This window comes from Trichechus manatus, unplaced genomic scaffold, assembly GCF_000243295.1.
Source record: "Trichechus manatus latirostris isolate Lorelei unplaced genomic scaffold, TriManLat1.0 scaffold00029, whole genome shotgun sequence".
NCBI classification, from domain to species: Eukaryota; Metazoa; Chordata; class Mammalia; order Sirenia; family Trichechidae; genus Trichechus; species Trichechus manatus.
This window is the reverse complement of record NW_004443965.1, coordinates 10,722,313-10,741,193: the sequence shown is the minus strand read 5'-3', so window position 1 is coordinate 10,741,193 and position 18,881 is coordinate 10,722,313. Positions and strand designations below refer to the sequence as shown.

Here is an 18,881-nt window from a genome sequence, read left to right as displayed (position 1 = left end):
AAATTGGGGGTATATATATTATCTCTCTTTTTTTAATATAATGAATTACAAGAAACTTACTTTTCCTTTGAGAGAGGGATTACAGTGGTGGTTGGCAGGGAAGAAAGGCTTTCATTTTTTGTTGTTGCCCTTTATGGCTTATACCGTATTTTTACACAAATAACGTGTGCCTTCTACGTTTGTTTGCTAACGACTCCCTACCCCCATGAGGTATTTTCTTAAGCACTGCTATGCCAATTTTTTGTTACATGTTGTTGTAAAAAATTAGCATACCACACTTACGAAAATACCTTGTATTTTCATAAAAATAGGAGCGATTGGCAAACAAATGTATAAGATATGTGTTATTTGTGTGAAAATATGATATATGTCTTACTAATTACTTAAGAAAACATAAACAGGCTATATTGGTAGGGAAATTATCATTCTTTTTTTTTTTTTTTTTTTAAAGTTCTGGGTAGTTAAAAAAATTTATTTGGAAGGATCATATCTTTTAAAGGTTGACCAAGGGAGTGAATTGCTCTTTTCTTTTGGTTTTGACATATTTCCCTGTTCCAAAGAGAGACTTAGAAAGATTCCACTGTTTGGAATTGAATTCCATTCATATATATATTTATTTATTTTAAATCACTACCGCCATGGAAACAAAAATCCTGACAACTGGACCAATAAGCAACGTCATGATAAACAGAGAAAAGATTGAAGTTGTCCGGGATTTCATTTTACTTGGATCCCTAAACAATGCCCATCGAAGCAGCAGTCAAGAAATCAAACAACATATTGCATTAGGCAAATATGCTGCAAAAGACCTCTTTAAAGCGTTAAAAAGCAAAGATGTCACCTTGAAGACTAAGGTGCACCTGACCCAAACCATGGAATTTCCAGTTGCCTCATATGCATACAAAAGCTGGACAATGAATAAGGAAAAACAAAGAAGAGTTGATGCCTTTGAATTATGGTGTTGGTGAAGAATTTTGAATATACCATGGACTGCCAGAAGAACGAACATGTCTGTCTTGGAAGAAGTATAGCCAGAATACTCCTTAGAAGCGAGGATGGTGAGAGAGACTTTGTTGCACATACTTTTGGACATGTTATCAGGAGGGACCAGTCCCTGGAGAAGGACGTCAGGCTTGGTAAAGTAGAGGGTCAGCGAAAAAGAGGAAGATGCTCAGTGAGATGGATTGACAGCAGTGGACTCAAACATAGGCATAATTGTGAGGATGGTGCAGGACTGGGCAGTGTTTTGTTCTCTTGTACGTAGGGTTGCTATGAGTCAGAACCGACTTGATGGCACCTTACAACACCATCACCACCACCACCAAAACTGCCTTTTAGATTGGTGGGTGAAGTTGCCTGCTCTTTTCTTTTTCACTGTGCTTTTGACTTAATTTAATGCTTTGCTCTAGCAGTGTGTGGCCCTAATATAGAAACCGTGGATTAAATGGGCAAATGTATAAATAGGTAAAGTGTACATTTTTATTAGTAGCAGGTTTCTATGAATAGTTCTAACAGTGAAGAGCTGGTGCTACTGAGAATGATGGCTTTTTTTACTTTTTTTTTTTTTTTGAAATAATTATAGATTTACAGGAAGTTGGAAAGATAGTACAGAGAAATTCCATGTATCCTTCACCCAGTTTCTCCTGATGTTAACATCTTGCAGAACTCGAGTACAGTATCAAAACTAGGATATTGATATTAATACAGTAAAAAACAGGACATTTCTATCACCACAAGTATCCCTCATGTTAGTTGCCCTGTTGCGGCCACACCTACTTTTCTCCTATCCCCGCCCCTTCCTTAACCTCTGGTAACTACTAATCTCTTCTCCATATCTATAATTTAGTCATTTCACAAATGTTATATAAATGAAATCATACAGGATATAGCCTTTTGAGATTGGCTTTTTTGACTAAGCACAAGCCTCTGGAGATTCATTCAGGTTGTTGCAGGTATGAATAGTTCATTCCTTTTTATTGCTAAGTAGTATTTAATGGTATGGATGTACTAAAATTTCTTTAAGAATTCATCTATTTTAGGACGTTTTAGTTTCCTGTTTTTGTCTACTAGAAATAAAGTTGCTGTGAATAATTATGTACAGGTTTTTTTTTTTTTTGTGTGTGTGTGTGTGTGGATATAATGTTCTTTTCTGTCCCTGGTAATTTTCTTTCTGAATTCTACTTTATCTAAGATTAGGATAGTCACTCTTGCTTTTTTTTAAAAAATTAATATTTGCATGGTATGTCTTTTTCTATCCTTTTACTTTTTACCTACCTGTATTATCATATTTGAAGTGAGTTTCTTGTAGATAGCATATAGTTGTTCATTTTTAAAAAATCTACACTGCTACTCTGTGTCTTTTAATTGGCTTAATTAGATCATTTACATTTAATGTAATTATTGATATATTAGGGCTTAAGTCTGCCATTTTATTTTTTTCTGTTTGTTCCCTCTAGTTTTTCTTTTTCCTGCCTTCCTGTAGGTTGTTTGAGCTTTTTTAGAATTCTGTTTTGATTTATCTATAGTGTTTTTAAGTGTATCTCTTTGTATAGCCTTTCTAATGGTTGCTGTAGGTATTGCATTTTACATAGGTTACTTAGTACAGTCTACTGATTACCGACATCTTACCAGTTCAAGTGAAGAGTAGAAATATCACCTCCCTTTATGTCCTTTTGGAAACCATGGTAGCGTAGTGATTAAGTGCTATGGCTGCTAACCAAAAGGTCGGCAGTTCAAATCCACCAGGTTCTCCTTGGAAACTCAATGGGACAAATGTACTCTGTCCTATAGGGTTGCTATGAGTCGGAATCGACTTGACAGCAGCGAGTTTGTTTTTTTTTTTGCTTTTTATGTCCTTTCACTCTCCTTTAGAATAGGTCACATTTTCCTGCTTCTTCATATATTGAGTAATTTTGGATAATATGCTGAAAATTGTGACTGTCATGTTGTGGAGATTTTGGTTTCTCTTTTATTCCTCTGGAAAGTATTTTTCATAAGGCAATTAATAGATTTAAACTACAGACCCTGTTTTGTGCCCTGTATCTCAAATCTCAGTTTAGTTCTTTTAACCTTAATTGTACTGCTTCAGGTCTGTCCTGGGCATTTATGTTTCAGGGCTCAGCCAGAGATTTGGGCAGAGTTTGTATGGAATTTGTCTCTTTCTCTTCGTGGGATTACCCCTTCATTTTCCACCATCTGTGATTGCCCTTCACTCTGTCTCTTGGTTCTTTAGGTTAGAAAGGCTGCAGGTTTTCTATTGGATTTTATTTGCCTAACATAGTACAGGCTGGCGTATGTCCACATGCTAGAAGGGATAAAAATGGGAAACCTTTCTTCCACATGTCAGCTTTCCTCCAAAATCTGCCTACCTTGGTTCATTCTTCAGTATCTTCAGGTAGTTGTTTTTGTATTTTGACCAGAGTGTATACTTGTAATCAATAGGAAGATGATCCAAAAGCAACTTACTAAACCATATAGACTGTATAGAGTATTGTAAACAAATTTAAAAGTACAAGCAGTCCTGGGATTACGAATGAGTTCCGTTCCTAAGTCTGTCTTTAAGTTGAGTTTAGAATTTATGCGTGTGTTAAGTCTGAACAGTTAGGTATTGTTCGTATCTAACATCAGTTTGTCAAATGTTTGTCTTAGTATATAGTATATAGTGTACCTTTCTATGCATAAAAAAATTAAACACTTCCAGATACACTGAAATATCTTTAACATAATAATACAAAAATAATAATAATAATGTTTTGATGTCTGTCGCAAAGTAGCACCTGTTTGTTGTTATGAACCATTGTACATACCTCGAATTTTTAATATAATAGGCTTTACGGGGCTTGGTTCATAACTGTGGGTGGTACGGTATATAAATTGGACATTCATAACCCGGAGACTGCCTGTAGTCTCAGTTATTGATTCACAGATGGAACCTCTAGGAAACTAATGCACCTTGTACATTTCTAGGTTAGAATAAGGATTTTTTTCCCTAGACATAATGATCAGTGACATTGGTTACATTTTTCACATTGTGTTGACATTCTAATTATTTCTGTTCTAGTTGTTTCACTTCTATTTGCTTAATCACCCTGCCCCCAACCTTCTCATCTATGCTTTAAAATAGCTGTTGGTCCTTTGGTCTTAAATAGATAATTTTTCTTTTGTTTTTTTAAATACAATCCTCAAGAGTGACAGTCTTTACTCTTTGGGCTAAACTGTTAGCTTAAAGATGACTTCAGGGAATAGTTTCAGTTCAAAGTTTAAAGAGCAACTCAGGGCCAGGCAATAGTCTTGGGTACTCCTTTAGCCTCAGTAGGTCTAGTAAGTCTGGATTCTTGAAGAATTTGAAGTTCTGTCCCACATTTTCCTCTCTTTTTATCAGGATTCATCTCTTGTGTTCCTGATCAGAACATTCAGTAGTGGTTAACTGCGCATCATCCAGTTCTTCTGATCTAAAAGTAGAGGAGATAGTGGTTCATGTAGACAGTCCTGTAGTCTAGTTCCTTCTCCGATTCTTGAGTTTCCTTTTTTATCTTTTATTCCAGACAGATAAAGACCATAGTTGTATTTTAGAATGCCACTCGTAAGCTTTCAAGACCTAGACACTACTCACCATACTGGAAGGTAGAATATAAACTTTTAAGAACTATATCATGCCAATTGAGTGGATTGTCACACAAAACCACGGCCCTAAGCCCCCAAACCAAGACAACTATTCCCATGAGGTGATTGGTTATGTCTCGTATCAGCATTTGTACCCGCTTCCTTTGTGATGTTGTTATTGTTGCAAAACTATACACAGCATAGCATTTGGCCATTCATCACTTTTCTCTAAGTACAGCTTATTGACATCACTTATATCAGTCATGCTGTGCAAACTTCACCCATATTCAGTGCCACTGTTCCCATTTCTATAAACAAAAAGTGACTACTAGCTGGGGAATATTTCTTCCTCGTCCTCACTGCTGGTAGCCACTACTGAACATTAGTTTGTGTATATTTACCTATTCATGTCATTTCATAAAAGTGAGAACATATGATATTTGTTTTTTTGTAATTGACTTATTTTGCTCAACATAATGTCCTTCAGGTTCATCCACATTGTAAGATGTTTCGGGAACTCATATTTCTTTATTACTGAGTAGTATTCCGTTGTATGTACAACATTTTACTTATCCGTTCATCCGTTGATGGGCACTTGGTTTGTTTTCATCTTTCTACTATTGTGAATAGTGCTGTAACAAACATAGATGTGCATATGGTGGTTCATGTTGCTTCTATTAGATCCCTAGGGTATATACCTAAGAGTGAAATTGCTGGGTCATATGGCAGATCTGGAACCCTGGTGGCACTGTGGTTAGGTGTTTGGCTGATAACCAAAAGGTATAGTTTTTTGAGGAACTGCCAGACTGTTTTCCACAACAGCTGTACCATTTTGCACTCTCACCAGCAGTGGATGAGGGTTCCATTTTCTCCACATCTCCAATACTTTTGTGGGTTTTTTTAAAAAAAATTTTAGCCATCCTAGTGGAAGTGAAACAGTATCTTGGAATAGGGATACTTTGAAAAAATATTCCCTTCTAATTTCTAGAGAATCTATACTTGGCAAAGTTTTTTTATTATTAAAGTGTAAGCGTTGTGCCATTTTGTATTTACACCAGCGAATTATAAGAGTACATTTCTCCTACCCTTCACCAACAGAATGTATCTTTAAGATTTTGAATTTTTGCCAGTTTTATGGGTGAGAAATGGTGTTTTAATGTAGTCTTATTTTTTTTGGTAGTCTTTTTATTTATTTATTTATTTTGGTGATGCTCTGGTGAACTTTGAATATTCACTGTTCTCATATTCCAGGCTATTTCCATTTCCTTAAGCTGTCACTCCTCTCCTTTCACCTTCCTCCATCCCTGCACACACACATTCTTTCAGTTTTATCTTTTTCACTTTGAAGATTTGGGTGAAAATTTGGTTATCTACACAACCACTGGCATTTCTACCAGAACACCTGTTCTTGCTGTTTTTCTCCCCCTAGTCTCTGCGGAACAGCGGACGCTACTTATACTAGTCTCTTTGTTTTATACTGTCTTTTCTTTGACTCTTACCTTGCTCCCGTTTTATCTCCTCTCACTTCTACATTACCTGTAGTATTTGTTGGCTCCTCTTCTGCTTTCAGATATGCTCAGTTTCCTTTAACATGAAAAAACCTTTTCCTGAACACCTGAACTAAATGTTTGTTCCTTTTTCTGTACCTTTATTTATGTTACTTTACCTCATTTGCAATGTCCTTTCTTCTTCCTTTCACCAATAGGAATTTTATGGTGTTTACAGAAAGCTGTATCCTGAAACTGTTAAAATGCTTGTCTGAATTATAATATTTAGCAATTTCTGCTGTTTTACATAGTCTTAAATTCCCAGTTAGATTGTTTTTAACTTTCTATTATGGAGAATTTCAAACATACGCAAAAGTATACAGAATACTATCATGATCCCCCATTTTTCAGCCCCACAACAACTATTACCCATAGCCAGTCCTTACTATCCATTTTCCCTGCCCAAATTCAGAATAATTTTATTTGAATATACTTTATATATATGTATATACATATATGTAACATAATCACAATATCATATCACATGTAAAAATTACAGTAATTCCTTAGTATTTTCAAATATCCATTCATTGTTCAAATTTCTCATTACGTCTTAATGTCTTTTTTTATACTTTCTTTGGATTTATTGATATGCCTTTTAAGTCTATAGGTTTCTCCTCCCCTCCTCCCTCTCTCTAGCTTTCTATTTATTTGTTAAAGAACTCAGGTGATTTGTCCTTAGTTCCTTTCAGTCTGGATTTTGCCAGTTGTATTCCCATAGTGTATTTATTATGTTCCACTTCTTTATATTCTGTAAATTGATATTTGGACCTAGAGGCTTGATCAAATTCAAATTAAAGTTTTTGGGTTATTGTTGTTTGTTTAGTTTTGTCGTCAAGGCTACTTCTCTCAGGAGGCTCGTGATATCTGGCTGTCTCTCTTTATGGGATGTTAGCAGCCATTGATGTTCAGTCCTAGATAGATTCATTAACTCACCCAGATTTTAAGCTGCTTAAAGGGTGGAACTAGATCTTAAATTTCCATAGGGCCTCTTACAATATTGAGATTGTTTCTTGATTGATTTGTGGAAAGCAAGCATAACTTGATAGTACTGTAGGTTTTTGAGCAATCTAGATTGATTTTGACCTTGGGAAGTTCTTGCTCTGAAATTATGAGTTGTGTTTACCCTGTTTCATTTTTCAGTGCTTTCCTCTTTCAGACGTTTGAAGCATGGGGTGTGATTTGAAGCTAATTAGCTATAAAGATGTAATTTTCCTAGTGGTTTTGATAATTTTATTAATCTTTTGATATTTGATAAATGATACAGTTCCTAAGTAATATTTAAGTCTGTTTTTGCTAATCTTTAATGTTTTTGTATATTGTAGTTGTCAAAGGTTTGTTTGTTTGTTTTTCTTTTTCCCATAGAACATTCCTGATGTAGATGAAGAAGGCTATAGTATTAAACCAGAAGCAAATCAGAATGATATCCTTTCATCATCTGGATATTCTTATGATTTGTGTTGGCATATAAGCAGATAATTATAACAGAATAATCTAGTAGTTAGCTGAAGCCTCTTCAAGTTTTTAGTTAATTCTAATAAAATGACTCATTATTTTTCATTTGACATATTTTTATTAATAAAAGTTAGTGGCTTTATTTCTGTTAAAGTTCATCTTATCTCTTAAAGGTTTTTGCTTCTTTTTATAAATATGCAAAAAACTGGTTATGCATTAAGATAATTTAAAAATGAAATTCCTTACCTGATACTCACATACCAAAGAGAACCATTTCTACTCATCTAGTGACTCTGACTCTGAAGATGAAGAACCAAAGAAGTATCGGATAGAAATCAAACCTATGCATCCAAATAATTCACATCACACAATGGCTTCTTTGGATGAATTAAAAGTATCTATAGGGAATATAATGCTCTCCCCAGCAATATCTGTAAGTAGTAGAATGAGCAAGTTTATACTCTATATAGAAGCCTTTATTTGTTTGTTTGCCTCTTTATGATGTATCAGATTAATAGAAATAAGGAGATGTTTAGTTTATAGTTTTTATACAGGAAAATGAGTTTGTGAATTTGGCTTAGTTTGGCTTGCTTTTGAAAGTGTTTTATAAGCAAATGAAAATCTAGAAAATTCACTGTTGCTGCCATTTGTTGCGTTTTATAAATGGTGCCACACTCCTTAGGTAGAACTTTGTGAACTGGCAGCGTAAGTCTTTTCCTCATCAAATTTTGAAGTTTTTCTTCCGTGTTTTGTGAACCTTATGAAATAGGGAATTCCACAAAAATGAATTGAAAGATGAAATTATATCTTCGTATTTTTTTTGTCTGTCAGTAGAACATTTCTTTTTCCAGACTTCTCATAAAAGAAAAGGCAAAGATAATAATTCTTAGTGTTAGTGGCTAATTCCTCAATTCTAAGATAGCAAACTGCATATAGATTTTGAGGGAGGAGAAAAACTACCATAATAAATCTTTCCCTTCAGAAATGTTAAACTGTGAGATAAAAGCATGTCTTAGAATGAAAATCAAGTATCTCTGTAGATGATTATCATAACGATATTAAACCTCTTCTTAATAATACATAGAGAATAAACTCACTATTTCATGTTGTTTAAGTATATTTTTTAAGCAGTCTCTATGTATTTTGTTTGGAAAAAACATTTTTCTACCAGTCATACACTTTAGAGTTTTTAATATTAATATTTTTTCCACCAAAAACACAGATTTCTGGACTAAGATTTATTGTACCATTACTATTTAATATTAAGATTAATGTTGGATTATAAAGATAGTTGCTTAAATTATGGTGTATACTTATGGAATAGGAAGTTGTGAAACCATTAAAAAATTATTGTGAAAGGGCATAAGTAATTTAAAAAGATATATAATAAAACCCTAAAGGAATATATAATAAATGTTAAACATTTATCTCTAGGTAGTGTGATCATGGATGATTTAAAATTTGTGTTCTTTTTTCTAATTTTTTTTAAAACAATGAAAACATATTCATTTCATGCTCAGAAAATGAATAGAAATAAAAATTTTTAATAGTTAATAATTGGATTTGAAAAGAGGATTTTTTTAGTATACTTTGTTGCCCAGTTTGCTTATTGCTTGTCTAGCTTAAGTTTTTTTTCCCCCAATATGTGTGTGTTTTAAGGTGTATATATTTTGAGGTATGACTCAGAACAGAATAGAAAAATTATTAGAGCAGGAAAATTCCATACTTTAAATTTAAACTGAACACTGTTTTTCTTTTTTCTTCCATGTACTTCTAGAGACATAGCCCAGTAAGTATAAGACTTTATATTTTCACCTGTTGAATTTTCAAAAATCTTTGTAATATTTGAACATTGATTTTCAAAATATTTATGTTAAAATTATTTAAGTTAGCAAGTCACAGTATCTTTTGTAGATGTGGATATTTTAAAACATTGGATATTAAATTTACATGTATGATTATTTCTTACTATAAAACAAAAACTATTCAGTTATTTATTTCTATTCATCTTTTTATATAAATATAGTTCACAATTGAGCAGATATACTAAAAACAACCTAAAAATTAGGTTCTTAATATTAACATATTTTTTACCAAAATTTATTGTCAAGTTAAATTATTTGTTTAATAGTACTTAGTTTTTGAATTTCTGTTTTAGGTGCAGATGAATCGGAATTCATCTAGTAAGTTTGACATTTAAATTGGTTAATTTATGTCTATTAAATTTAATAGACAATTTGTTAATCTTTCAGCTGATGCAGCTATAGAAATAAATGGTCTTTTTCATCATGAGTCTTAAAGACAGAAGGATGTTTATTTTAAACAGAAGACAGTTATCTATATTTTTTATTGTAGCATTAAAAGAACATGCCTTAAACTGTATTACATGAATTGTGCATTAAAAATAACAAAGCTTATGGGAAAAATAGGGTTGAGGCAGCTCACTGAAAACCTATACAATTTTGTAAATAGAACATTTAATAAAAACTATAACATCAATCCTAATAACAATTCTAGCACAATTAAAAAGACTTATTAAATTCATAAATGCCAAAATAAAGCAGTTTTACCTTTAAAAAAGAAACGGTGAAAGTATTTCGATTATAGGGGATATGAGGAGCATGGGGATAAAAAGAGGCAACTGAGTTATGGAGATGAGGACAAAATACATAAAGATGGAGAACAGCGTAATTAGGACTTTGAGGCAGAACAAATGGCCAAACTGAGCCACAAGGAAGAATGTGGTGTGAATGAACATTGTGTACGGTGTAGTGTTCCTTCATGGTTTGCTGCAGTTACTCATATTGGTACACTTTGCATTAGTCAGCTGTGTGGTGATGCAAAACAGTAGGATGCAAAGAAAATTGCTGATGAACCAATAAGACTTTAGCATTGCTGATACCATTCCCCTGTTTACCAGTTACTTATGAAGTACTTCATGTTGCATATGCAGAAGGTAGCAAAACATGAAGAGATAACCTACTTAATGGGAGAAAATATTTGGGAACCATATATTTGACAAGAGTTTAGTATCCAGAATATATAGAGAACTTCTACTCAACAACAAAAACAAAAAAATCACAATTAAAAAATGGACAAAGTACTTGAATATATATTTCACCAAAGAAGATATACAGATAGCCAGGGAGCACATGAAAAGAGGCTCAACATCATTAGTCGTTAAGAAAATGCAAATCAGAATCACAATGAGATACCACTTCACCCCCATTAGGATAGCTATTATCAGAAAAACGGAAAATAACAAATGTTGGGGAGGATGTGAAGAAATTGGAACACTCATCCATTGCTGGTGGGAATGTAAATGGTGTAGCCACTGTGGAAAACAATTTGACAGTTTCTCAAAAATTTAAATATAGAATTACCATATGACCCACTCCTAGATGCATACACAGAAGATTTGAAAGCAGAGACTCAAACAGATACTTCTGCACTAGTGTTCATTGTAGCCTTATTCACAATAGCCGAAAGGTGAAAACAATCCAAGTGTCCATCACAGATGAATAGATAAACAAAATGTAGACTGTACATACAATGGAATATTTTTCTGCCATAAAGAGGAATGAAGTCCTGATACATGCTGTAACATGGATGAGCCTTGGAAACATTTTAAGTGCAGTGTCAGACACAAAAGGACAAATATCGTATGATCCCACTTACATAAAATTTCTAGAATAGGCAAATGTATAGAGACCAAAGTTTATTAGTGTCACCAGGGCCTAGGGGAAGGGGGAAATGGGGAGTTATTGCTTAAGGGGTATCAAGTTTCTGTTAAGAATGATGAAAAAAAAAATTGTAAACAGATAGTGGTGATGGTTGCACAACATGGTGCATGTAATTAATGTCACCGAATTATACATGTTGAAATGGCAAATGTTTTAACATATATATTTTACCACACACAAAAAAAAGACAGCAGAACAAACTCTTATAAAGAGACTGTTGCTCTAGTCTGGTGTAAAATTTTTAATTTTCCAAATAAGACTTCCTTTAGGAGTTTGTAACTAATTTGATAAGTATAATAATCACTAGTAATATTCTTAGAACTTGAAAAAATTTTTCATAATTCATATCAATAAAATTCTTGAGTCAAATTCACATAAATATTTAAACATTTCTTCTGAGTTTTAAGGTTATAACCTGTGTTTTCTCTCTTCTGAACAATTTTATTTTAATGAATATCATAGTTTTGTTGACTTAAGTAATTTCTTACCAAAGATGTTAGAAGAAATCAAGATTTAGCAGAAATTCAGCTATTATTTTAATATTCTTAAGCACAATGAAAAACTTGTTAAAAGCTAACTTTCCTTCTCTTCATAATTGTTTAAATTTATGTTAGCAATTCCAAAAATTTTTAACCATTCATAGTCCTGATGTGTGTGTGTAATATTTCTTTTTATATTAAAATATTTTATTACCCAAATTATGAATTTTTTTCATATAATTTCTCAACTAGGTGAAGAGTTAACAAAATCAAAGCTGTCTGCTCCATCCAATGAGTAAGTTCTGCTTCAAATTTTAAATAACCTTTTGTCCTGTTTTCTAGAGTGTTTTCATTACCTCTGCAGTTTTGATTCCAGTAGAGTGTTGTTGATCATCCTGTTTGCTAAGCAGTGAAATGCCATGGTGGAGTTTTTGGATGTTTTAAATTATTTCTTACTTGGCAATATTTCTTTTTACAATAATTTTAAAAAATCCATTCAACCACAGTTGACCTTGGTGTTCTAACTGCTTCTAAGTAAATGATTGTATCCCAAGTTCATACATGTCTGTATTTCAGCTAGTTATTCTCATGGAAATTTTCTCCTTTTTTGCTTCAGCTTTGGCTGTGACCTTGTAAAATGGACTGTATGTCATGAGTGTTCAAAATGAGCAAGTGCCTCAATTAAGTGGAAAGGGGAGAGGGCTAGAAGGCATGTTACCAGCTCTTCTTTAAAAAAAAAAAAATTAAGCCAATGTTGCATGGGCCCTTTTTCGCATCTATATCTGTATCTATCAATAAGAACAGTGATACCTTTGAGTTAATTTTTTTTTTTTACATGACTAAAAGTAGGTTTAATTAAATAAGATTATTTGATAGTTTTGAAGCTGGGTACTAATTGAGCAGTGTTGGTATTCACTTGATTTATCATTTTAAAAAAGTTATTTAGTGTTTAAAAACTTTGTTTTTAGGAGTCATTTGTACAATTGTAATGTTATATTTTATCGTACAAGGTGTAGTATGCTTCCTAAAAGCATGTCCTGATCCTAGGTATGTGTTTATAGATCACTGTAACATTTTCATTATAGTGGGTCTGCTATTTAAGATTTCTTACAGTATTTTTTTTAAGTAATGGAAGTTAGATACATTAACTTATTTAAACCATCATTCTGTACTTTAGAAGTAGTAAAAAATATATATCCTTTACTTTTCATCTTTGAAAATAAGTGTAGCCTTATAAAAATCTCTACCCAATTTCACATGTTTAAGAAATGTTCTGTCCGAGAGTGGGTGCCAGGCTGTGAATCAGCCATCCTGAGACTGTTCTGGTTGTGTGTCCTTGAGCAGCTCATTTAGGCTCTGTGCTGCTGTTCTTCACTGAAAAGCTGAAATCGTTATTCCTGTTCTTACATCTCCTAAGATTATTAGACTATAACAAGGTGTGATCAGTGAGGATTAGTCTTCCTGACTCTCCCCTATCAATTTCATATAATGTTATTGTAGATTCTGCTTGTAGCACTTAACAAATATTGGTTTATTAAATCTGTTAAGTTTCTTCATACACCACTGGAAGAGTATCCATCCTTTTAATTGTGTTTATTGAGCTGTTATAATTCCTCCTATGAAATAAAGGTAAGTGACTAGATTTTAAACTAATAAGATATTCCTTTGTTAAAATTCTTATTTTTTAAATGTTATGCTAGGAAAGGGACCAATGATTTACTTGCTTGGGACCCCCTGTTTGGACCATCTCTTGATTCATCATCTTCAGCTTCACTAACTTCATCATTGTCAGGTAAATATATATGTGTGTGTTTATATATATATATTTGTTATTGTTTTTAACTGAGGAATACAATAGTTACTTTTTTAAAAAATTGATTTATTCACCACTTGTAGGTTATACTTAATCAAAATTTTATTAACTTGTTCTTTGATGATATTGCCAGATAAAAGTGATTTTTTGTTAATTTACCTTAAAGACCCTATGGTTTAAACAGTAAACGTTTATCAGACACCAAGGTTTCTTTTCATTTATGTATTGATTTTTAGGCATCATTCCATATCTATACCTACATTTTTAAAATTATGGAGAATTCAACTGCATAGACATGCATTAATGTACCCAGTTCTTTCTTGATGGGCATTCAAGTTGTATCTAATTTTTTAATATCATGAACATACATGGATATTATAAATTTTTTACTCATGTCTTATCCTTGTAATAATTTATCAATATAAAATTGATGGGTCACAGGATATGTCCATTGATACCTATTGCCAAACTGCTTTCCAGAAAGGCTTTAGTGCTTTCTAAGCAATGCATGAAAGAACTTGATGTTTTTTAGTTGTTTTGACAAGAACGTGTTAGTTAACTTTCTCTTTTCTTCAAAATATAAAATTAACCATTAGCCAAAAATCGAAGCAGGCATCAAAAACGTGTCTTTAGTAAAGCCCCTGCTTCTTCAGAACAAGAAAATAAAATATATTTAAATTGATCTTTAATGTCCTTCTCTTCTCTGGGGTTTCAGAATTGCCATACAATATTTGGGGTTATGGAACTGCTAGAATTGGGGGCGGGGGACGGGAATTACATCTGTTGAGTTCCTGCTGTGTCATTTTGCTAGGAGCTGTATACATTCTGTTTAATTTTATCTTAACAGCGGCATGACGTCCTTATTGTCTTTATTTTTATAAATGAATACACTAAAGTTCAGAGAGGATAAATAACTTCTCCAAGATCATATAGCTAGGAAATGATGGAGCCAGTATTCATACCTGGATTTTGCTAATTCTAAAATTTTTGTTCTATATGCATTACACCCTGGCAGATTAGCAAAAAATAAGTCATGTTGAAACATTTTACTATTAATAATAAATACTAATATTTAAAATTAGACTCTTTAGAGACTATTTTAGAATGAATTGCAAATAGACTATAGGCAACTTTAACCCTAAACAATTTGAAATTTTGAAGGGAGGACGATCTTTACCTAATACTTGTAAAACAACAAGGAACAGGTCAATAGATAGTTGAACATTTTCTGAAGTGACAGTATAGCTTTCTCAATGGACATTTGTTACTATTTAGTTTTATAAAGGGGGCAGTGATAGTTCAGTGGTAGAATTCTTCCTTTCATGTGGTAGACATGGGTTCAGTTCGCAGCCAGTGTGTCTTAAGCACAGCCATCACCCCTCTATCATTGGAGGCTTGTTTGTTGCTATGATGCTAAGATGTTTTAGCAGAGCTTCCAAACTAACAGACTAAGAAGAAAGGCCTTGTGATCTACTTCCAAAAAATCAGCCAGTGAAAATCCCGTGGATCACAGTAGTCTGATCCCTTTGTGCTTTGGGTCACCATGAGTTGGGGGCCAACTTGACGGCACCTAACAACAACAACAAGTTTTATAAAACTAACCTTACAGATAAATTGTATGAGGGAATTAATGGTACAGGAAAAACTGAAACTGCTAAGGCTCATTTTTGTTTAGAAAAATGTCAGATGGTGTTTTGTATTTACCATGAAGAGGGTTCTAAATAGTATTTTTAAAACTTTATTAATATCCTTTTATAAATTATTCAAATCATTAATAAATTTTTAAAATTGGTATCAAATTCTGTGCTTTGTTGCTTGCTATTTTCTTTAGCACAATCTCTTCTTTTTCAAAAAACTTCTCTCTTTTCCTCGTTACCTGTCTAAAGAATGTTTTGCCCATATCACCTTCACTTCAGGTAAAAAAATGATACATTTTCATTCAGTGGTCATTTGATGTTTAGCAATTAGGAGATGTTTAAACATTTGTTAAGCTTTGGCTAGTTTCAAAATTCACTTCAGTATGCATTTTTAAACCTCCCCCCATATTCTGAAAAATATTGTCATAAATTATTTTGCCCTTCAAAAGTGTTAGTGATATTGAAAAAAGGTAATTATCCTGTCATATAGTAATTAAGTCTTCACTTGAACAGAATATAATTATTGATCAAACAGCATTACATTATTGATATTTTCCAGGTTTGCAAGACTGGACCTAAGTGAAATTCTAAAACAGACATTTTGTCTTAAATATTGTGCCATCTCTTTTTTTCAGTGCAGTGCACCCCTCCCCTATCTTAAGATCCTCTCCTCTGGTACCCATTTTCAAGTTTTAGCAAGATCCAAGTTGTCAGATTATTCCCTACCCTCCTTTGCCTGTTTCAAAATCTTCATTCATCAGTGATCTGAACTCAAATTATTAGAAAGCAGTCTAAAAACAAATTCCAATCAGTTAATAGCTGTCAGATAAAAGTGATTTTATCTTTTTATAATAACTGATGTGTTCTCTTCCAGTGATGTTATATGTTTAAAGAGGATGTTTCAAGCTTTGCAGAGACGTGATTTAGTTGTGTCTTCTACCATGTAGCTAGTATTTCTAAGCAATTTTTAACACATGCAGCTTGTTATTTAACATAAATATCTCATACTTCCCTCCCCTTTGATAAGACTTACTAGATTTATTTTCTTCCCTGCCCAAGGATTAAAAGAGCTCTTGTGTTCTGCAAATAATCCTTAAAATTATCTTTTGAAAAATATTTGGCTGTTTTTTATATTAACTAGAACACTGATTTAGTCTCACTTACTTCCTGTGACACTGTTAAGTTTCATCACTAGCCAGTCAGGAACTTTTTTGAGTACCACGTATACACAGAACTATCACTTTGCACTTTGTCATCTTTTTAGACTTTATACCAACTGTTACTTTTGTTCCTCTGGGAAAACAGAAAGAATTCTGGTTTTATGTACTTTTGGACCTTCAGTTTTATTCATATGTATTTTAAATTTCTCATGCTCATACTTGCTTTCCTCAGTTAATATAAAATTTGAGTTCATGCTGTTGTTCCATGTATTTATTAAATTTTTCTAGTTTGGAATAATAAAAATAACATTTCACTGAAACGAAGAGAATCATTTGGCTGTATAGATGTATATTTTTCTAGAATTTTCCTGTTGCTTCTAGTTTTCAATTGTTTTTCTCTCCTTCAGCTATCCTTAAAGAGCAGAATAGGAACGCCTCTTCCTCTCCCACTGATTTGAGTGGGTGTATGATAATTGAATCTTTACTGGGAACCAGGTCAGATTCTGGGTCGAGAAGCCCATTACCAGACTTTTTCACTAACCGTTTATGCTATCCTGCTGTAACAGCATCACCACAGAGCACAGATAAGTTTCCTTTTGCTTCATGGCGGCAAAGTCAGTGGATCTCCCTTACTGATGAACTTGTTACAGTTAATCAGTTCAGCTCAGAAGGCATTGCAGAGATTGTATTATAAAGCTAACAGTACCTTTAGGTTACCTGATGCTTTGGATTGGAAATCTTCCAACAACTGTATCTCTGAGGATCGAAGTGACCTATGCCATAATATTACATGTCCTGAAAATTTACTGCCTGAAGAAGCGAACAATGCTGCTGATAATTCTACATCATTGTCATTTGCTTCTGGATTCTAGATTAGTCTCTGTGTGATGGTAAAATTTATGTGTCAACTTGGCTCGGCCATGATTCTCAGTGGTTTGGCAGATATTATGTAACCATCCTCCATTTTGTGATCTGATGTGAGCAGCCAGTCAGTTGAAAGGGGAGGTTCCTTGAGGGTGTGGCCTGCATCCAATATATAGATATTCTGGCAAAGCTTGCCCTCTCTGGATTTTGCATCCAGCTCGTCATCCTCTGACCTCCAGTTCTTGGTACGTGAGCTAGCAGCCTGCTGTCAGACCTGCCGATTTTGGGTTCATTGGTCCCTGCAACCACGTGAGTCAGTAGAAGCCTTTAGCCTGAGGTTTGACCCACAGATTTAGGACTTGCCAGCTTCCACAACTGTGTGAGCCATTTCCTTGAAATAAATCTCTATATTTATTTAAATATATATATACACACACGCACACACACACATATAACACGCTTCACTGGTTTTATTTCTCTAGACAACCCCGCCTAAGACATTTGGTTTGAAGAGTGCGGTGCTGCTCTAGCAAATAACTAGAATGTGGAAATGATTTTGGAATTGGGTAATGGGAGGAGGTTAGAAGAGTTTTAAGGTGCCGGATAGTAAAAGGGGGCCATGGTGGTGCAGTGGTTAAGAGCTCAGCTGATAACCAAAAGGTTAGCATTTTCAATCAACCATCCACTCCTTAGAAACCCTATAGGACAATTCTACTTTGTCCTGTAGGGTTGCTATGAGTCGGAATTGACTTGATCTGAATGGGTTTGGTTTGGTTTTGGGAATAGTAAAAGCCTAGATTGCCTTGAAGAGACTGTTGGTAGAGTTATGGATGTCAAAGGCAATTCTGGTGTGTGCTCAGAAGAAAGTGAGGACAGCTATAGAGAAAGTCTCTGTCATCTTAAAGAATACATATGGCAGCAGCAACAGAATGTTGCTAGAAATGTGGATGTTAAATGTGCTTCTGGTGAGGAATTAAAAGAAAGTGATGAATGTGTGGTTGGACAGTGGAGGAAGGGTAATGCTTTTTATGCAGTGGCAAAGAAATTGTCTGAATTATGTTCAAATGTTTGGTGGAAGGTAGAACCTGTAAGTGATGAACTTGGGTATCTAGCTGGTAAGATTTCTAAGCAAGATTGTAAAGGGGCCATGTGGTTTCTCCTTGCCGCTTATAGTAAAATGTGAGAGTAAAGAGATGGACTTTTTATGAACTGTGCAAAATGAAAACAGATCTTAAAGATTTGGAAAATTCTGTTGTACAAACTAAGGACAATATGTCCTAGAATGTTCACCAAGGATGTGGCTACACAATCTTGTTAAAGAGATTAAGCCTGTGATTGATGGATCTAATCAACTAACACAGCAAAAAACCCATCAGCTTAGACTGAAGGGAACAGAGAAAGAATGAAAGGAAAGAACACTGCCTCTTGGAATTCTGTAGCCAGGAAACAAGCCAAAGAAGCTACTTCTCTTGTCCTCCAAGAAAAGAAAAGGACTATCTCTGGAGCAACTTGGAAATCAGCAGAACTGTTGGAAGGAGCACGGAAAGCAGGGCTTTCTCAGTTTCAAAGGGTGGGGCCACC

The 18,881-nt window shown here is 33.8% G+C and overlaps 1 protein-coding gene across 1 annotated transcript in view; it reads left to right on the top strand.

Moving 5' to 3' along the window:
- Nucleotides 1–18,881, top strand: part of FCHO2 (FCH and mu domain containing endocytic adaptor 2) — a 153,647-nt gene that overhangs the window by 108,613 nt on the left and 26,153 nt on the right. The window contains exons 12-17 of the mRNA XM_023729450.1: nucleotides 7,515–7,572; nucleotides 7,862–8,037; nucleotides 9,382–9,393; nucleotides 9,763–9,787; nucleotides 12,079–12,121; nucleotides 13,527–13,618. Of these exons, the coding sequence (XP_023585218.1) occupies nucleotides 7,515–7,572; nucleotides 7,862–8,037; nucleotides 9,382–9,393; nucleotides 9,763–9,787; nucleotides 12,079–12,121; nucleotides 13,527–13,618 (406 nt within the window). The remainder of the gene's footprint in view (nucleotides 1–7,514; nucleotides 7,573–7,861; nucleotides 8,038–9,381; nucleotides 9,394–9,762; nucleotides 9,788–12,078; nucleotides 12,122–13,526; nucleotides 13,619–18,881) is intronic.